At 38.7% G+C, this 18,941-nt stretch overlaps 1 protein-coding gene across 2 annotated transcripts in view; it reads right to left on the bottom strand.

The window, feature by feature from the left end:
• Positions 1-18,885, bottom strand: part of SRP54 (signal recognition particle 54) — a 46,386-nt gene extending 27,501 nt beyond the window's left edge. The window contains exons 1-5 of one of the 2 annotated variants that reach the window (XM_025392350.1): positions 18,551-18,885; positions 18,343-18,428; positions 6,430-6,540; positions 3,608-3,699; positions 2,252-2,336 (exon numbers count right to left, since the gene is read on the bottom strand). In XM_025392350.1, coding sequence (XP_025248135.1) covers positions 2,252-2,336; positions 3,608-3,699; positions 6,430-6,507 — 255 coding nt within the window. In that variant the 5' untranslated portion in view covers positions 6,508-6,540; positions 18,343-18,428; positions 18,551-18,885. Of the gene's footprint in view, positions 1-2,251; positions 2,337-3,607; positions 3,700-6,429; positions 6,541-18,342 lie in introns of both variants that reach the window. The other variant, XM_025392352.1, reaches the window with a different exon arrangement.
• Between the last annotated feature and the right edge of the window lie 56 nt (positions 18,886-18,941).

The raw sequence follows: 18,941 nt of genomic DNA, 5'->3' as shown, positions 1-18,941 counted from the left end.
ATACAAAAAAAAAAAAAAATTAGCTGGGCAAGGTAGCGCACGACTGTAATCCCAGCTACTTGGGAGACTGAGGCAGGAGAATTGCTTGAACCCGGGAGGCAGAGGTTGCAGTGAGCCAAGATCGCGCCACTGCACTTCAGCCTGGCAACAGAGCAAGACTCCATCTCAAAAAAAAGAAAAAGAAAAAGAAAAAATTCCACTCACACTGTGCTGACCTCAGACACTAAGTGAAAAGCAATCAGGAAATGAAGAGTCTTACACAAGGAGTTTGGAGATCATACCTGGGTCTGCCACTAACTAGCTCAGTTTTCTCAACTGCAAACTGGTAAGTATGAACAGGATAAATTCTCTTTTAGGTCTGAATTTCTTTTTTTTCTTTTTTTAATTTATTAGTCTAGTGGAGTAAATGAAAATTACATACTCGTCTGAGATACACAACTTTTTCAAAATCCTTTCAGTGCGGTTGGTACCAAAACAGTAAATATATTCAGGCCGGGCATGGTGGCTCACGCCTGTAATCCCAGCACTTTGGGAGGCTGAGGCGGGTGGATCACTTGAGGTCAGGTGTTCAAGGTCAGACTGGCCAAGATGTGAAAACTTGTTTGTACTAAAAATACAAAAATTAGTTGGGTGTGGTGGTGTGCACCTTTATAGTCCCAGCTACTCGGGAGGCTGAGACAGGAGAACTGCTTGAACCCGGCAGGCAGAGGTTGCAGTGAGCAGAGATCATGCCATTGCACTTCAGCCTCAGTGACAGAGGGAGACTCAAAAAAAAAAAAAGAAAGAAAATATTCATACAATGTGGCGGGGAAAATGATTGTAGAACTAGTAGCCATCTATTGCTCTAAAAAAATTTTTTTTGTTTTTTTTTTAAGACAGGGTCTCACCCTCTCCCCAAGTCTGGAGTGCAGTGGCACAATCATGGCTCACTGCACCCCTGAACTCTGGGGCTCAACCAATCCTCCTGCCTCAGCCTCCTCAGTAGCTGGGACTACAGACGTGCACCACCATGCCCAGCTAATTTTTGTATTTTTAGTAGAGATGGGATTACACCATGTTGGTCAGGCTGGTCTCGAACTCCTGACCTTGGGTGATTCACCCACCTCAGCCTCCCAAAGTGCTGGGATTACAGATGTGAGCCACTGCAACCAGCCTGCACCAGTTATTTTCACCAATTTTTTTTTTTTTTTTTTTTTGTAGAGACTGGTTCTCACTGCATTGCCCAGGTTAGTCTCAAACTCCTGGCCTCAAGGAATCCTCCCACCTCCGCCTCCCAAAGCACTGTGATTACAGGCATGAGCCACTGTGCCTGGACTAAAATAATTTTTTTAACAGCTCCTTTCTTTTTTTCTTCCACAACTGAGCCAATATATATATATTTTAAGCTCTAAGATTTTCACCATAATTTGCATGATCAGCAATAAGATGAGGCAGGGGCAACCAGCTATATTTACTACTTGAAAATAAAACTTTCACTAATTCAAAATTGCTCATAATCTAGGCAAGAATTGGGATACTTGGTCTTTGCAAAGGGAATTCCTTACACAATGAACAGTGTAGAAAAGAATATTTGCTATGTGTGACTTTGCCATATAAAAGCAGGACCATCACTAGGCAAAACACGATAGTGAAAGAAGAAAAACTTAGGCCCTTTCATCAACCAATCTGTAGTGAAATTTCACTCATCGCATCTTGGTTTTGGCATTTTTTGCAGGAATAGTACTAGCCGTCACATCTGCACTCGGAATTCTGTATATTCAGTAAAGTCTACAATAAAAATAGGTCCTGACCAGGTGCAGTGGCTTATACCTGTAATCCCAGTACTTTGGGAGGCCAAGGCGAGCAGATCACCTGAGGTCGGGAGTTCAAGACCAGGCTGACCAACATAGAGAAACCCTGTCTCTACCAAAAATACAAAATTAGCCAGGCGTGGTGGTGCATGCCTGTAATCCCAGCTACTTGGGAGGCTGAGGCAGGAGAATCACTTGAACCCAGGAGGCGGAGGTTGCGGTGAACCAAGATCACGTCATTGCACTCCAGCCTGGGCAACGAGAGTGAAACTCCTTCTCAAAGGAGAAAAAAAAAAAAAAAAAAAAGGTTCCTCAGAAAACTTAATAATCCTTTCATTAATATGTTAATACAGATGAATATTCCATAAAGACATGTTAAAAATATTCTGAAATATGTGTAGTGCTAATGTATTTTTATTCACCGAGTATAGAATCACAGCACAATCTTCATATACTTTTACCTTCACAAGTTCTTTAAATACAGCATGCTGAATCATTTTTCTTTTGTTAAGACCAGATGCCATCTCTTCAAGATCAATAGCAGACCTTTATGATGGTGGTTGGTGATTGGGATGGGGAGGAGAAAATCAGTTAAGAAACTCTAAGAAACAAAAGCTTCTGCTCCAAAGAATGTACGACTATTCAGTCATTCATATTAATAGTCTTCCAATTAACATGCATGTAATTACTACAGATTCGTAAGTCTATATCATAAAGAGTTTTAGCCATGAAGTATTAGACACAAGACTTTGGTTTTCAAGGATTACACCTGAAAGTATAAATTTGTCCTAATACCACCACAAAGAACTAGTTTTATTTACTTTGCTTGCAGCTTATATATTTTACATATCTTTACAACAGAAATCAGGACTACTTTCTCTATTTCTTCTTTTTTTTTTTTTTTTTTTTTGAGACAGAGTCTCGCTCTGTCAGCCAGGCCAGAGTGCAGTGGCATGATCTCGGCTCACTGCAACCTGTCTCCCAAGCTCAAGCAATTTTCCTGCCTCAGCCTCCTGAGTAGCTGGGTTTACAGGCGTATGCCACCATGCCCGGCTAATTTTTTTATTTTTAGTAGAGACGGGGTTTCACCATGTTGGCCAGGCTGGTCTCCATCTCCTGACCTCATGTTCCTCCCGCCTCAGCCTCCCAAAGTGCTGGGATTACAGGCGTGAGCCACCACGCCCGGCTACTTTCTCTATTTCTAAATGCTTAAATGCTGGTAGTCCCACAACTAATCTCAGTCTAACAATACAAGAAGAAATATCTAAAGTATGATAAGGGATAAGATTCAAGCAGTTAACTCAGCTACCTGTATTGTTCTGTGTGTCCTGCCAACTCAGTGCCTCTCCCAATGAATATGACAGCTGAGACCACATACATTAATTTCTCATTCAAATATGAAACAGAGAAACCAAAAGGAGAACGAAAGAGAATACAGCTCTCCAATAACGGTTAATATCATCTTAAGCCTAAAAAGAATAAAATGGCAGTACTTTTCTATGAAGAACCTGAATTGTTAAAAGGCTTTATATATTAAAATACTACACAGCATTTAATTAAATCCATCCAAATAAAAGACTAGTAAAATAGAAAAAAAAATGTATTTAAATGAAAACCACATGTAGTTTATTCTTTGAACTATCATTATGGAAACATACTACACATGCTCTCGCTGAACATATGAGCTCCCACACAGCACTTTTCCAGTGCTGCAGAGCAGAAATGATTCCTGATATAGCAAACACTTCTAGTTAGCACTTCTTTCCTGTAAACTAAACTTAACTGTGCCTGTTTTTTACCTGATTAATTTAACTTACTTAACATTTTCTCTCAGTTGCTTTACTAGTTTAATATTAACATCTGCTTCCAACAAAGCGGTACAGACTTCTTTTAGCATAGCATTCAATACCTGAAAATAAAGAAATAAATGAAATTTAAAGTACCCAATGTATAATTTAAGTTCCATAAAAACAATGGTTGATCAATTATATAACCATAGCTTAATAAAATAATACCACAATACTGGGTTTTTCAGTTAGTTCTGAAGAGATAATTTTATTAAATGTAAGTCATTTTGTCAAAATAAGAAACCCCATTTAGTTTTACACACCCAAATATTAATTACCACAATTTTATTCCTATGTAAAAGTAAGTATAGGCTGGGCATGGTGGCTCACGCCTGTAATCCCAATACTTTGGGAGGCCGAGGTGGGCAGATCACTTGAGGTCAGGAGTTCAAGACCAGCCTGGCCAACATGGCAAAACTCCAACTCTACTAAAAATACAAAAATTAGCTGGGCATGCTGGCATGTGTCTGTAATCCCAGTTACTCAGGAGGCTGAGGCTGCAGAGAACCAAGACAGTGCCACTGCACTCCAGCCTGGGCGACAGAGTAAGACTTTGTCTCAAAACAAAAAACAAACAAAAACAAAAACAAACAAAAAAACAAAAAAAACCACACATACAAAGTAATAATAATAAAGACAATATTCAAGCCAAAAAAAGTTTCTACAAATAGATGTTGCCTTTGATGTTTTCTAAGTTACTGAAGAGCTCCTGTTGTTATTACGTAGTGGTATATAGTCACAATATTTGCTTTTCTTTTTTTCTTTTTTTTTGAAACGGAGTTTCGCTATTGTTGCATAGGCTGGAGTGCAATGGCATGATCTCGGCTCACTGCAACCTCCACCTCCCGGATTCAAGCGAATCTCCTGCCTCAGCCTCCCTAGTAGCTGGGATTACAGGCGCCTGCCATCACGCCCAGCTAATTTTTTATATTTTTAGTAGAGACAGAGTTTCACTATGTCGGCCAGGTTGGTCTCAAACTCCTGACCTCAGGTGATCCACCCACCTCAGCCTCCCAGAGTGCTAGGATTACAGGTGTGAGCCACCACGCCCAGCTTAATATCTGCTTTTCTTAAAAACTGGACAACTGTGGAAGTAAATGTGACAGAAGAAAGTTAGCCAGTCTTGTCACTTTTACTTAGTGCAGCAGAATACAGCTGGAAAGCAGGCTAGCCTCTATTAATAACTTATTATCATCATATGTTTGTTGAATTGCAAGGCACTGTAGTTAAAAGGTCATAAAATTAAAAGTCTTAAGATGAGGCTTTAGCCACTCATGTATATAAAGTGCTCACACACTAGAATGTAAGCTCTATGAGGGTAGGAATTTTAGTCTATTTTGTTCACCACTGTATCTCTGGTGCCAGCAAAAATGTCTGCAAAAACATAGGCCCTCAATTATTTGTTGAATGAACTCTCTCCTTCACCTCACTTTGTATGCCCTACAAGGAGAGGCTTATCAGTTTTCTCTATCCCTCATTAAAGGAGTCTGATAAAATTGGAACTGATCTTTCACTAGAGGGCTTTCTCCTTGTTAATTAGCTAGCAGCACAGTATCAAGAACAGAGAAGCTGCCAATTTAAGCAACAGCTGTTACTCTACTTCCCACCAAGAACTCCTCCCCCGGTTTCCTTTCCTTTCTACTATAAAGACAAAGAACATAAGGGCTACCCAACAGGGAAAACTGTTTGGAAAGTTGTTTTATTTATTCTGAAATACAAGACAAAAATGATTTAAGTTATGATTTATTATTTAATAAGAAGTATTAGAAAAAGCCCTGTATGAGGAATTAGGAAAAAAAAGGTTCTAATCCTGGTTCTTCCAAATAAATAATCACATGAAACTGACTTTCTGTTTCTGTTAAATAAGAGGCTGAACTAAATGATCTCTAAGATGGTCTCAAAATTATTTAATTCCATTAGCTTAGTGTTGAGATCAAATTCTACGTAAGAATTAGTTTTCTAACCTCCAAGTTAGAAAGTTCATTTGATACTTAAAACTATTTTCTACGGTAAATGCTATTTTCCTATTTTACACACTAAGGAATCTGAAGTTGAGTTGCCCAAATTTACATCGTACAGCTACTAAATAGCTACAGTGGGACTCTAAACAATGCCTTCTAACACCAGATTCAGTACTTTCCCATTGTTAATACAAAATATAAAGTATACTTGTGAACCATAGTCATCTTTTTCAATTAATAAATCATTAAGATACAATCTGTGGGAGACAAATGGAACAAAGAAATATCTTAAAACAATATAGCCAGGAAGAAAAGTATTTTAATATGATCTAAGGAGTGGCTTACAAAAATCTCCAAAAAACTGAAGATTTCAAAGAAAGTGAATCAAAACAGACAAGATGGAAATGCTAGCCTTTTACAAAACTGCTAAATAAAAGTCACAAAGAAAAGGACAGATAAACACAGGCCTAGCCAAGAAGAAAGAAGCAGGGTAATGAAATTTTAGGTCTTTATCAACAGAGAAAACAAAAGTACAGTTCCAGATTTAAGACACTTTCAAACGATAAAATATGTCATTTTTACATGTAAGCTAAGGTCAGTTTTGTTTTGGATTTTTTTGGGAAAATTCTTTATAGAAAGTTGAAGTAAATTTGAAGTTGTAGTTAATTTCTCAATAAAACACTACTTACTGAATCCACTTCTAGGTTTCTGTCTACAAGTATTAAGTCTACATCAAAATACATATAAATACAGAGATTATTAATAAGCCATCTTCCCAATGCTAGTGATAATATACAATCATATGTATTTTTCATACAATATTTTACATACCTCTTCATTGATAATGGTGGCGTTACTCAACGAGCGTAATGCTGATGTTATTTTTCTTCCAAGGTCTGCTAGAACCATCTTGACAGCTTTAAGATGTACTTACAAAGAACTCTGGAGAGGAAAAAAAATTAAATGAAAATAATCAATTTCATTTTCCATGACTGAAGAGTTCTAAAGAGTATTTCAGTTCAAATCACTCTAGTGTTTAGCTACTGTAATTTCACCTTCCATAGCCTCAACCTGTGCTTAAATATAGTCATGTCATAAAGATAAAACTGCCACTTGGTTATGATGCCTTATATTCAAATACTTAATTGGAATCTTGCATATGAATCAGCAAATTTAACATGTCAAATAATATACTTTGAGGAAATAATGACAAACTCACATTAAATGTGTTCTTTTTTTTTTTGGCACAATACTTATACTGAATTATGTATCATGCATATTTTTAAATTAAAAGAGAAAAATAAGGTGAAATCTCCAGGAATATTGCCTAATTTCCTACATTAAAGGACTCTGCAAACAATTTTGATTCTTGCTCCCAAGCAAAAAAAAAAAAGAAAGAAAAAAGTTTTAATAACTTTTCTAGTACAAAAAAGCAACTGTTGAGCTATTAGCTATATTAAAGCACTGTACTAAGTGATTCCACATACATTATTTCATTTTATTCTTCTAACCACAAAGGAAAGAGGTATATTATTTTACTTTTTTTTTTTTTTTTTGAGACATGGTCTTACTCACTGTGACCCAAGCTGGAGTGCAGTGGTGTGATCGCAGCTGACTGCAGCCTCAACTTCCTGGGAGCAGGCAATCCTCCTGCCTTAGCCTCCCAAGTAGCTGGGACCACAGATGCCTGCCACCATGCCCAGCTAATTTTTATTATTTGTAGAGACGCGGTCTCACTATACTGCCAAGGCTGGTTCTCTTCCTATTTTAAACCTGTTTCTGATTCCAGGAAAACTCTAACATAAGATAACGATTTAAGTTATCATTTATTATTAATAAGAACTACTAGAAAAAACCCTGGATGAGGAATTGAAAATAAAATTCTAATCCTGGTTTTTCCAAAAAATAGTCACATGCAACAGACTTTGTTTCAGTTAAATAAGAGTCAAAAACCCTTTCCAGCTCTAAAATCTTACTATTTTATAAAGTATTATATATTAGATGTACTTACTACTTGTAAGGATGCAAGGGCTTATGGGTGATAAACAAGCAAATATGGTTTGTAGTCCCTGCCCTCAAGACGCTTATCTACTAGCTGGTAAGACAAGGCACATAAATGAATACTAAAATAAACACTAAGAATTCCTCCTGTTTGACTGCTTATTAACAGGGACATCAGCTTTTCTTGCCTTCAAACTGAAACAATGGTTCTTTGTGGGTCTCAAGCATTTGGATTAAAAGAACATCAATGGCTCTCTGAGTTCTCAGGCCTTCAGATTCAGACTGGATATACACCATGGGCTCTCCTGGGTCTCCAGCTTGCCAACTCATCCTACAGATCTTGAGATTTAAGTCTCCATAACGGCCTGAGCCAATTCCTTATAACAAATATCTATCTTTATATCCATCTCTCTACATATATATTTATACACACACACACACATACTTTATTGATTCTGCTTCTCTGGAACAAGAAAAAAAAAAAAAGAAATAGGAAGAAAAAGGCCAGGTACAGTGGCTCAAGCCTGTAATCCCAGCAGTTTGGGAGGCCAAGGAAGTAGGATCACTTGGGCTCAGGAGTTGGAAACCAGCCTGGGCAACATAGCAGGATCTCATCTCTTAAAAAAAAAAAAGTAACCAGGCATGGTGGCATGTGCCTGTAGTCCCAGCTACTAGGGAGGCTGATGGGAGGACTGCTTGAGCCAAGGAGGTCATGATCACACTACTGCACTCCAACCTGGGTGACAGAGTGCAACTCTGTCTCCAAAAAAAAAAAGAAAAAAGAAAAGGAAGAATTTTAGACTAAGGCAGAGGGTACAGGCTTTATTGGAAAGACTGAGTATGAATTTGGTCCTGAAATAATAGTAGAATTTTAGTAAGTGGAGAAGACAAAAAGGAATTTGAGGAAGATGAAATAGCATAGTCAGAAATGGAGAGAGAGACAAGTCTGGGACACACTTATGCCTTATATATGCACTGTACTTATGGATCACTGAGCATTAATTAGGGGACAGGAAACAAAACATTCAGGTCAGGACAGAGGGGTATACAGTTAGAAGGAAACGGAGATTTCAAAGGGCTCTAAAAACAAGGTCTGGGGAATATCAATTTTCCAATATGAACAATATTAGCAGAAAAGGTAACTCTTCAAAACAACTGTTTTGGTAACCCTTCTGAGCTAATGTAGTCTAATTTAGTCAACCAAGATTATCCAGACTAGATCCCCTCTACAAAACACACAGGGAATTAAAAATAAGAGAAACAGGGCCGGGCGTGGTGGCTAACGCCTGTAATCCCAACACTTTGGGAGGCCGAGGTGGGTGAATCATCTGAGGTCAGGAGTTCGAGACCAGCCTGGCCAACATGGCAAAACCCCGTCTCTACCAAAAATACAAAAAAAAAAAAAAATTAGCTGGGCATGGTGGCAGGCACCTGTAATTCCAGCTACTCGGGAGGCTGAGGCAGGAGAAACGCTTGAAGATGGGAGGCAGAGGTTATAGTGAACTGAGATTGCACCATTGCACTCCAGCCTGGGCAACAAGGGCTGATACATCCGTATTAAAAAAAATAAATTTGGGGCTGGGTGCAGTGGCTCACGCTTGTAATCCCAGCACTTTGGGAGGCCGAGGCGGGCAGATCACCTGAGGTTGGGAGTTTGAGACCACCCTGACCAAAATGGAGAAACCCCGTCTCCATTAAAAATACAAAATTAGCCGGGTATGGTGGCACATGCCTGTAATGCCAGCTACTTGGGAGGCTGCGACAGATGAATCGCTTGAACCTGGGAAGTGGAGATTGCGGTAAGTCAGAGATCGCGCCATTGCACTTCAGCCTGGGCAAAAGAGCGAAATTCCGTCTCAATAAATAAATAAATTAATTAATTTTAAGACAAACAGGAAAATTAAATAGCTGACTCATTCACCATAGAGAAAGCAAAGAGGTGAGAGGAATCAAAAAAAGGCAGGAAGGGAAAATGCATTCGAGGACCTATCACTGGCAAACATATATCCCAGGCTGAGCTATAAATTAAACACTACACTTTTACTCAAGTACAATTTGGTAATTTAGAACTTTAAAAAAACTTACTACCAATACTTGATGAAATTGAAAAAAAATTGCTTACCATAAGAGTTTTTTACAGTTACATTGTTACTTAACCTGAGAGCCAACTACTTCATGGAAAAGATCCAGGACTTATTTCTTATGCCATACCCATTATACAAAATAATTATTGATCCTTAATTAATATTCTTCATTTAAGAAATAAGATTCAGATGTTTCAGTTCATATCCTTTACCGTGGTACTGGGAGTGATATAATCCTATTCATGACACCACAATTAACTTTTTTAGAGGTCATGTCATAAACAGATCATCCTCCATCTTAAAAAGCTATACTAGGCCAAGCATGGTGGCTTATGCCTGTAAGCCCAGCCCTCTGGGAGGCTGAGGTGGGCAGACTGCTTGAGGTTGGGAGTTCAAGACCAGTCTAGTTGACATGGTGAAATCCCATCTCTACAAAATATACAAAACTTGATCGGGTATGGTGGTGCACTCCAGTAGTTCCAACTACTCAGGAGGCTGTGGCAGGAGAATCACTTGAACCCGGGAAGTGGAGGTTGCAGTGAGCCGAGATCACATCATTGTATTCCAGCCTGGGAGACAGAGTGAGACTCCATCTCTAAATAAATAAATAAATAGATAAGCTATACTAGTTAACTTTTTTGGGGGCAAACTCTAGGAAGTGTCTTTAACTTTTTTAATTAATTTATTTTAGATTCAGAGGGTACATGTGTATATTTGTTACATCAGTATACTGTGTAATGCTGGGGACTGGGCTTATACACGTATGACCCAAATATTGAAACTTGAACCCAAGACATACTTTTTCAATCTTCAGTCTCCTCCCAAACTCCCCCATTTTGGAATGCTCTGTGTCTACCATTTTCATCTTTATGTCCATGTGTACCTATGTTTAGCTCCCACTTATAAGTGAGAAGATGGATATTTGATTTTCTGTTTCTGAATTAGCTCTCTTAGGATAATGGCCTCCAGCTCCATCCATGTTGCTGCAAAGGACATGATTTCATTCTTTTTATGGCTGCCTAGTTAATTCTTAAATATAAATCTAACTTTCCATGTTAACTGGTTGTTTTAAATTAAAAAATTTTAAAAACTTCTGTGAGGTTTTCCAATACACTTTTCCTTCTGTAAGTAGTTACTGGCAGTATATTTTAAAACATTTTTGCCTTAAATTAAAAAACATATATATTTTATTATATAAGACACGAATACATATAGTTTTAATATATAAAATAATAAAATCTCTCTGGGCCCAGTGGCTCATGCCTGTAATCCCAGCACTTTGGGAGACCAAGGTGGGTGGATCACCTGAAGTCAGGAGTTCAAGACCAGCCTGGCCAACATGGCAAAACCCCATCTCTACTAAAAACACAAAAATTAGCCATGGTTGGTGGCACATGCCCAGAATCCCAGCTACTCAGGAGACTGAGGCAGGAGAATCGCTTGAACCAGGAGGTAGAAGTTGCAGTAAGCCGATCTGGCGCCACTGCACTCCAGCCTGGGTGACAAGAGCGAAACTCCGTCTCAAAAAAACAAAACACAAAAACAATAAAATAAAATCTTGCATTTCAGTAGAGAGGTAAGAACATCTAATAATACCTTTCATTTACAGTGTTTCCTCTACAATGTCCAAGGATGATGTGTTCCTGAAAACTCCGTGTTAAAATTTTGCTTAAAATCTCAATATACACAGACGTAAAGTCCGCAGAATGGACTGTAAGGCCCCCTCAACACACACACACACACACACACACACACACACACACACACACACACATGAATGATTTTAATCATACGACCTCCTTGCCATTGCTGCTACACATTTCCACCTCAGTGTCTCGGTACTAGCCGGCATGCTCTTCCTCTGCTTGACAACATAACTCCCTCCCTCATTTCCTTCAGATTTGTCCAGATGCCATTACTCAATGAGGTCTTCCCTAATCACTTATTTAAAACTGCAACCCCCTTCCCTATATTTTTTCCTATTGTTCTATTAGCAACTGACATATGGCTTATTTATATTATTTGTCATCTATAATCTCACTATTGAAATGTAAGCTGCAGCTAGGCATGGTGGCTCATGCCTGTAATCCCAGCACTTTGGGAGGCCGAGGTGGGTGAACCTCTTGAGGTCAGGAGTTCGAGACCAGCCTGGCCAACATGGTGAAACCCCGTCTCTACTAAAAATATCAAAATTAGCCAGGCATGGTGGCAGATGCCTGTAATCCCAGGTACTCAGAAGGCTGAGGCATGAGAATCGCTTGAACCCAGGAGGTGGAGCTTGCGGTGAGCCCAGATCGTGCCACTGCACTCCAGCCTGGGTGAAAGAGCAAAACTCCACCTCAACAAAAAAAAAAAAAAGAAAAAGAAAAAGAAAAAAAAAATTTAACCTATATAAGGGCAGGGATTTTTGCCTCTTTTGCTTTCTCCTGTGAGTTCACTGCTTTATCTATCCTCAGTCTTACATAGTAAATCCTTAATAAAAATGAACATTATGAATGAATGAAATGATGTATTTAAGGCCTTAGGGAAAAAGTGAGACCAAAGAACTAAAGTCATGAAAGGCATTGCAAATACTTGTTAAAAGCCACCAAAATAAGTCAATGAAGATAATATGATGAATCAAAAGAAAATCAGTAACTTGGGTAATTTATACTGTACATTAAATATATCTATTTGTCATTACTTATAATTCTTCTTCAGAATTTCCCTGTCATGCATTTCCAACAAGATACTTAAAAATTAATCTCACCTTGTTCTAGTATGTACAGTAAAGTGCAAAACACCTTTTGTATGTTAATAGCTAAGCCTTAATCTCAGATTGGAGTAATCTACAATTCAAGGACACTCTCAAGATTCTCTTGCCTAACTAAAATGAATTTATAGAAATAAATCTGGATATGCTAGAATTTCACAAAAGAAGAATCTCTACTTAGATGGGGCTTTTAGAAAGGTAACAGATTAGCACACAGTACTTTTCTACAGTTGAACATCTATTACCTCAATCCACTCTTACAACAATTTTACGATATAAGTAGGATAGGGAATAGAACAGCCATTCCCTGCCAAAAAAAGCAAAATGACTTCCCACAGTCCTTTGGCTAGAGTATGAATGATGCTTTAAATTATAGGGCTGAATATACCTGCTGGAAACTGCAAGGACAAATTTTGCTGCTATGCCATAATAGGAGAAATCATATTTTAATCATATTTAAAGATATATATTCCTCTTTGTGAAGGCATAATTGCAACATTCACAAAGACATGATAAGTATCACTGCAATCAGAATAGTACATACAAGGACTGATCCTGGCTCGAGTTACAGGGTCTTCTAACTGGGGTCTGACTAGGATTTAGATAGTGAGCAATGGAAACAGGCTGAAGTTTGGGGTGCCCTAAGTAAGGTAAGCACAGGGCCAAGTATCACACTTACTGCTGCAGTGTGAAGTACTGGAAAGAGCATAGATTTTGGAGTCTGACAGACTTAGATTCAAATCCTAGCTCTGTTACATACTGGCTATGTTACTTTGGGCATTTACTTAATCTCTCTGAGCCTCACTTTCCTCACTTGCAAAATGGAGATAATACCATTACCAAGGTAGATACCCTGAACGCCTGTTGTGAGGATTAAATGAGACAATACGTATAAAGCTGTCTTCAAAAACCTAGCAGATTAACTATTAACTTCCTTTCTTTTTTTAATGATACAGAGTATCTATCTCTGTATTATTTGGAGTGTAAGTAAGGTGGACATTTTCTGAACAATCTTACTAAAGTGTCTGTCCCATCATCCAGGAGCCACTCCTGGTATCTTTAAACTTTAGTGCCAATTACAACTGCCAGATTCTTATTCAACAGAAACTGCAGTGTCCAAAAACCCACCTTCCTCTACATAAACAATTATAAATATTCATGTCAGATTTGTCTGATTTGAGATTATAAAACAGAGTCTAATGATCAAATCCTATTACAACACAATCCCTACAAAAAAGTTCTTTTTTTATTTTTTGAGATAGAGTTTCACTCTTGTTGCCCAGGATGGAGTGCAATGGGGCAATCTCAGCTCACTGCAACCTCCAGAGCAGCTGGGATTACAGGCGCCCGCCACCACGCCCAGGTAATTTTTTGTATTTTTAGTAGAGACAGGGTTTCACCATGTTGGTCAGGCTGGTCTTGAACTCCTGACCTCAGATGATCCACCCGCCTCGGCCTCCCAAAGTGCTCAGATTATAGACAGGTGTGAGCCACTGCACCTGGCCAAAAGTTCTTTCTTCTAAGTCCTTGTCAATGACTTTTTGAATCAATACTAGCCTCAAGAACTAAATATACTTAGAAAAATTACTTCTACATAGTATAATCAGCCTTCTGTATCCAGGGCTTCACAACCATGGATTCAACCAACCACAAATCAAAATGTTCAGAAAAAAAATTGTGCCTGTAGTAAACATGTACAGACTTTTCTTGTCATTATTTCCTAAACAATACAGTATAACGAGTATTTACTTAAGTATATAAATATGGTATAACAACTATTTACATTTTGTATTAGGTATTTATAAATGATCTAGAGATGCTTTAAAGTATATGGAAGGGTGTGCATAGGTTATAAACAAATACTATGCCATTTTATATCATGGAGTTGAGCATCCTCTGATTTTGGTCCTGGAATCAATCCCCCCAAGATACCAAGGGACAACTGTATACTTTTCTATAAAGTAGTCAAAGGCTAATAACCAGTATTTGCTTTTCTGACTTTAATATTAAATATTTTTCTTAATTCTGCACAGCATATGTGTTCACAGTCTAGGACCACAGAAAAGTAAATTTAGTTAACAAAATGGCCTGTAAGTATTGTATTTAGAAAAAAAAAAATATATATATATATATACATACACACACACACACACACACATATTTTTTTTTTTGAGATGGAGTCTTGTTCTGTCACCAGGCAAGAGTGCAGTGGCGTGATCTCAGCTCACTGCAACTTCCGCCTCCCAGGTTCAAGCAATTCTTCTGCCTCAGCCTCCCAAGTAGCTAGGACTACAGGCGCATGCCACCATGCCTACCTAATTTTTGTATTTTTAGTAGAGACGGGGTTTCACCATGTTGGCCAGGATGGTCTTGATCTCTTGACCTCGTGATCCGCCCACCTCAGCCTCCCAAAGTGCTGGGATTACAGGCATGAGCCACTGTGCCCAGCTTAGTAAAATATATTTTAATGACTAACTTTACTATGTTAATTATGACTTTCAAATTTAGGAAGTGTTTTTCATGCTGAATCTACTTATTCCACAGGGAAATAATTCACCTTTATGTTCTGTGATTACAAAATGACATACGTTCATTGTAAAAGTTGAAACATTACAAAAATATTTAAGGTAGAAAATATAATTCCCCTAATTCTACCAGCTCCCATACCATGGTAACAACCAATAATAATTTAGTATATATTAACATGGATTGTATTTTCTAGGTATATTAATTTAAGCAAGGTTTCCCAAGAATTATGGTTTTGGGGGGAGTAAAAAGGGGAGCAAAAATTAGGAAAACTCTTTTGTAAAATATGCTTGCTAATGCTAAAAACAGGCTTAAATGCAAAAGGCAGACTACAAAACTGCATATGTAATATAATCCATATTTTGTTAAACACAGTCTAAAAACAAGTATTAAAAAATATTAGCCATCAGGGAATTGTAAATCAAAATCTTAATGAGATATCATCCAAATACTTGTACATGAATGGTCATAGCAGCATTATTCATAATAGCCAAAAAGTAGAAACAACCCAAGTATCTTTCAACTTATGAATGGATAAGTAAAACGTAGAATAAAATGCAATGGGATATTAGTAGGCAATAAAAAGAAATGCAGTACTGAACACATGCTACAACATGGATTAATCTTCGAAACTAAGTGAAAAAACCCAGTCACAAAAGACCACATATTATAGTTCCATATGAATTGTTCAGAATACATAAATCTATAGAGACAGAAAGTGGATTAATAGTTGCTTAGGGCTCAGGAGATGGAGTAAAATAGGGAATGATTGCTAATAGGTATGGGGTTTCTTCATGGGATGATAAAAATGTATGAAAATTGATTATGGTGATGGTTGCACAACTTTGTAAATACACTATAATCCTTTCAATTGTACACTTTAGGTGAACTGTGTAAGAATTATGTGTGTGTGCATATATACATATATATATATATATTTTTTTTTTTTTTTTTTTTTTTGAGACAGAGTCTCTCTGTTGCCCAGGCTAGAGTATAGTGGCACGATCTCGGCTCACTGCAACCTCTGCCTTCCGGTTTCAAGTGATTCTCTTGCCTCAGCCTCCCGTGTAGCTGCGACTGCAGGTGAGTGCCACAATGCCCAGCTAATTTTTTGTATTTTTAGTAGAGATGGGGTTTCACCTTGTTAGCCAGGATGGTCTCGATCTCCTGACCTTGTGATCCGCCCGCCTCGGCCTCCCAAAGTGTTGGGACAGGTTTGAGCCATCCTGCCCAGCCAAGAATTATATTTTAATAAACTGTTAAAATAACATTTGTCATATCTGGATGATGAGTAACTAGCAACTTTTTTTTTTTCTTCTTTTGAGGCGGAGTCTCACTCTGTCGCCCAGGCTGGAGTGCACAATCTCGGCTCACTGCAATCTCTGCCCTCTGAATTCAAGCGATTCTCCTGCCTCGGCCTCCCGAGTAGCTGGGATTACAGGCGCCTGCCACCAAACCCAGCTAATTTTTTGTATTTTTAGTAGAGATGTGTTTTCAACATCTTGGCCAGGCTGGTCTCAAACTCCTGACCTCGTGATCCACCTGCTTTGGCCTCCAAAAGTGCTGGGATTACAGGCGTGAACCACTGGGCCCGGCAATTTTTATTTTTCTTATACCTTTTTCTAATTTCCAATTTTTAGTAATGACTGAGATTATTATTAAGTCAAGGGAAAATTATTTTCCAAAGTGCTCCTTGTGAGAATTAGAGTGCAACTAATCAACAGACTAGAGGTTGGGAAGGAGCTGCCACTTGTATTCATTTACTCATTCATTAAACACCTACTATGTACTCCAGAAATTGTCCCAGCATGACAGAAGTTCTAACTCCTAATCAAATATAACAGTTTAACACAAGACTTCAAAAGATAAATAAAGCATCATACCACCTCTGCCTTAACTTAGCACCAAAGGTTATATTCAATTATATCAAGAAGTATCAAGCAACTTTCTATTCATTAAAGTAATTGTTTTTCAAATTTTAAAACTCATTTTATGTAAATACCACAGCACCAATTCATAGTTTTGCAGCAAAAAAAGTATAACCAAAAAAAAAGTCAATTAACAACAAGAGGTAATAACTCAAAACACCGGGAATCATTTCTTTATGATACTTTTTGGCTATGAGGTCAACCATAAAAGAATCTTTACACAAAATGCTACCAAGAAGAAAATTAAAACGAAAATCAAAAGAATTCCTTGGAAATGGTTGGCCTTAAAGTTGAAAAGAAAAAGGAAGAGTGAAAAATAAAAAAGGAAGAGGGATAAGAGGCATATGCTCAAGCCTTTCTCCACGGCACATAGAAGAAAATCAATTTTTAAAAAGCTACATTTATGTTTATCTTACTGTAATCCTGTGGCAGGTCCAGAATTTCCAAATAGATCGGGTGAGAAGAGTAATCTGGAAGGAAGGCCTGAAAATGCTTTTGCATAATCTCTATATTAAGGTAGAAAATACCAGTTGGCCACATAAAAAAACTGAGGAAAAGGGATTTGAGGGAAATATTTCCCTCCCCTGTGGCACCACCATTGCTATGTTCTAGGCACTAAACCAAACCAAACCTCTTACCTAATCTCCTTTCTTCCTCATGACAAGCCTATTAGGTAGATGAGGATATTGAGGCTAGATTGGAATAGAAACTGGCTGAGGGTCACAAAGCACCTAAGGAGCACTTTAGCTCTCCCACAGCTTTCCATAGCTCTTTACACGTAACTAGTGTTTCTCATTACCCATCTTGATATCACGTATATTTATGTGCGTTAGCTTCTCAATAGCAGAGTTACTGTTATTCATTTCTGTATCCTTGTAGCCAAGAACAAATATATATTTTGTTAAATTAAGCATGTGAAACAATCAGGTGAGGATAGCATGAAGAAAGGCAGCAGGGGAAAGTTTCAAGAAATGGATGGTCGCAGCGTCAAATGGTACAGAGAGAGCTATCAATCTATCTTAAATCATTATTGGCATTCAACTGATATTCTATATTCATTTATTGAACGTCTACTACACGCAGGACATTGTGTTAAGCACTACACACACACAGGAAAAATAAAAATCTGGTACCAGTAGAAAGATTTTCGGGGAAGTAGCCTCATCTAAATTCCTGCTCAGGAAAGCAAAACGAAGAGTCAGGCCTGCAACTGCCTACATCTTATTTGGCGCAGGTAAATCGGCAGACAACTCAAAAGGGTCACAGTGCATCTTTAATAAAACTTCTCATGGAAGACAAGAGATAAAGAAGAGCCACAGAACCTCAGTCTTGGTAACGACTGCCGGTGGCCAGGGAGACAGACTTCCCCCAGAGTCTCTCGCCTCCTGAGCAGCGCTGGGGCTGCCCCTAGCTGCCCCTCCGTAGTGTGGGGCGGGAAAAAACAGACACTTACCGCAAAAGACACCGCTAACGCCGTGGCCCTAAGGGGCCGGGAATTCCTTAGCGAAGCCCCACGCCGTGGGAAGAAACCCAAGAAAACTGGGAGCAGACAGACAGGTATGACCCCACAACCCAACTTCCCAAACTAAAAGTAGGGTCCCAACGCCCAGCACCGCGTCGCCAACTCCCACCAGCTGGAAAACCGACGAGTGCCACCGAACCTTCCGCCCAATGAGGAAACGTCACCACTCCGCGTAGTCCAGCCTTTCTAGAGGAGGATGCGCTTCCGCTTCCGGGGCACACCGCCGCGTTCTTTCTGCGCGGCTCCTGAAACAGTTTAGATGTTTATTTGCATCGACTGGCTTTTGGTTTCAGTTTCCTACCGCTGAATAACTGCAGTAGTAAAGTTAGTGGTAAAATAGGAGGCTGTCTAGGGATGTGATTTCGGGGGAGAAGTCATGCTTCGACGATCCACCTTAAGAAAAGTGATTAGGCGGAGCACTCCCAGTTAAGAGCAGAAAGACGAGAGATGGAGATGTGACTGTAGGCAGAGATTCCCGGGCGCAAGAGAAACCTCCGTAGAGGGGTGGGACTTAGGGCTGCGCAGACTAG

The sequence above is a fragment of the Theropithecus gelada genome, chromosome 7b (assembly GCF_003255815.1).
Source record: "Theropithecus gelada isolate Dixy chromosome 7b, Tgel_1.0, whole genome shotgun sequence".
NCBI lineage: Eukaryota > Metazoa > Chordata > Mammalia > Primates > Cercopithecidae > Theropithecus > Theropithecus gelada.
The sequence above is the reverse complement of the archived record's forward strand: the minus strand, read 5'-3'. Positions and strand labels throughout refer to the sequence as shown.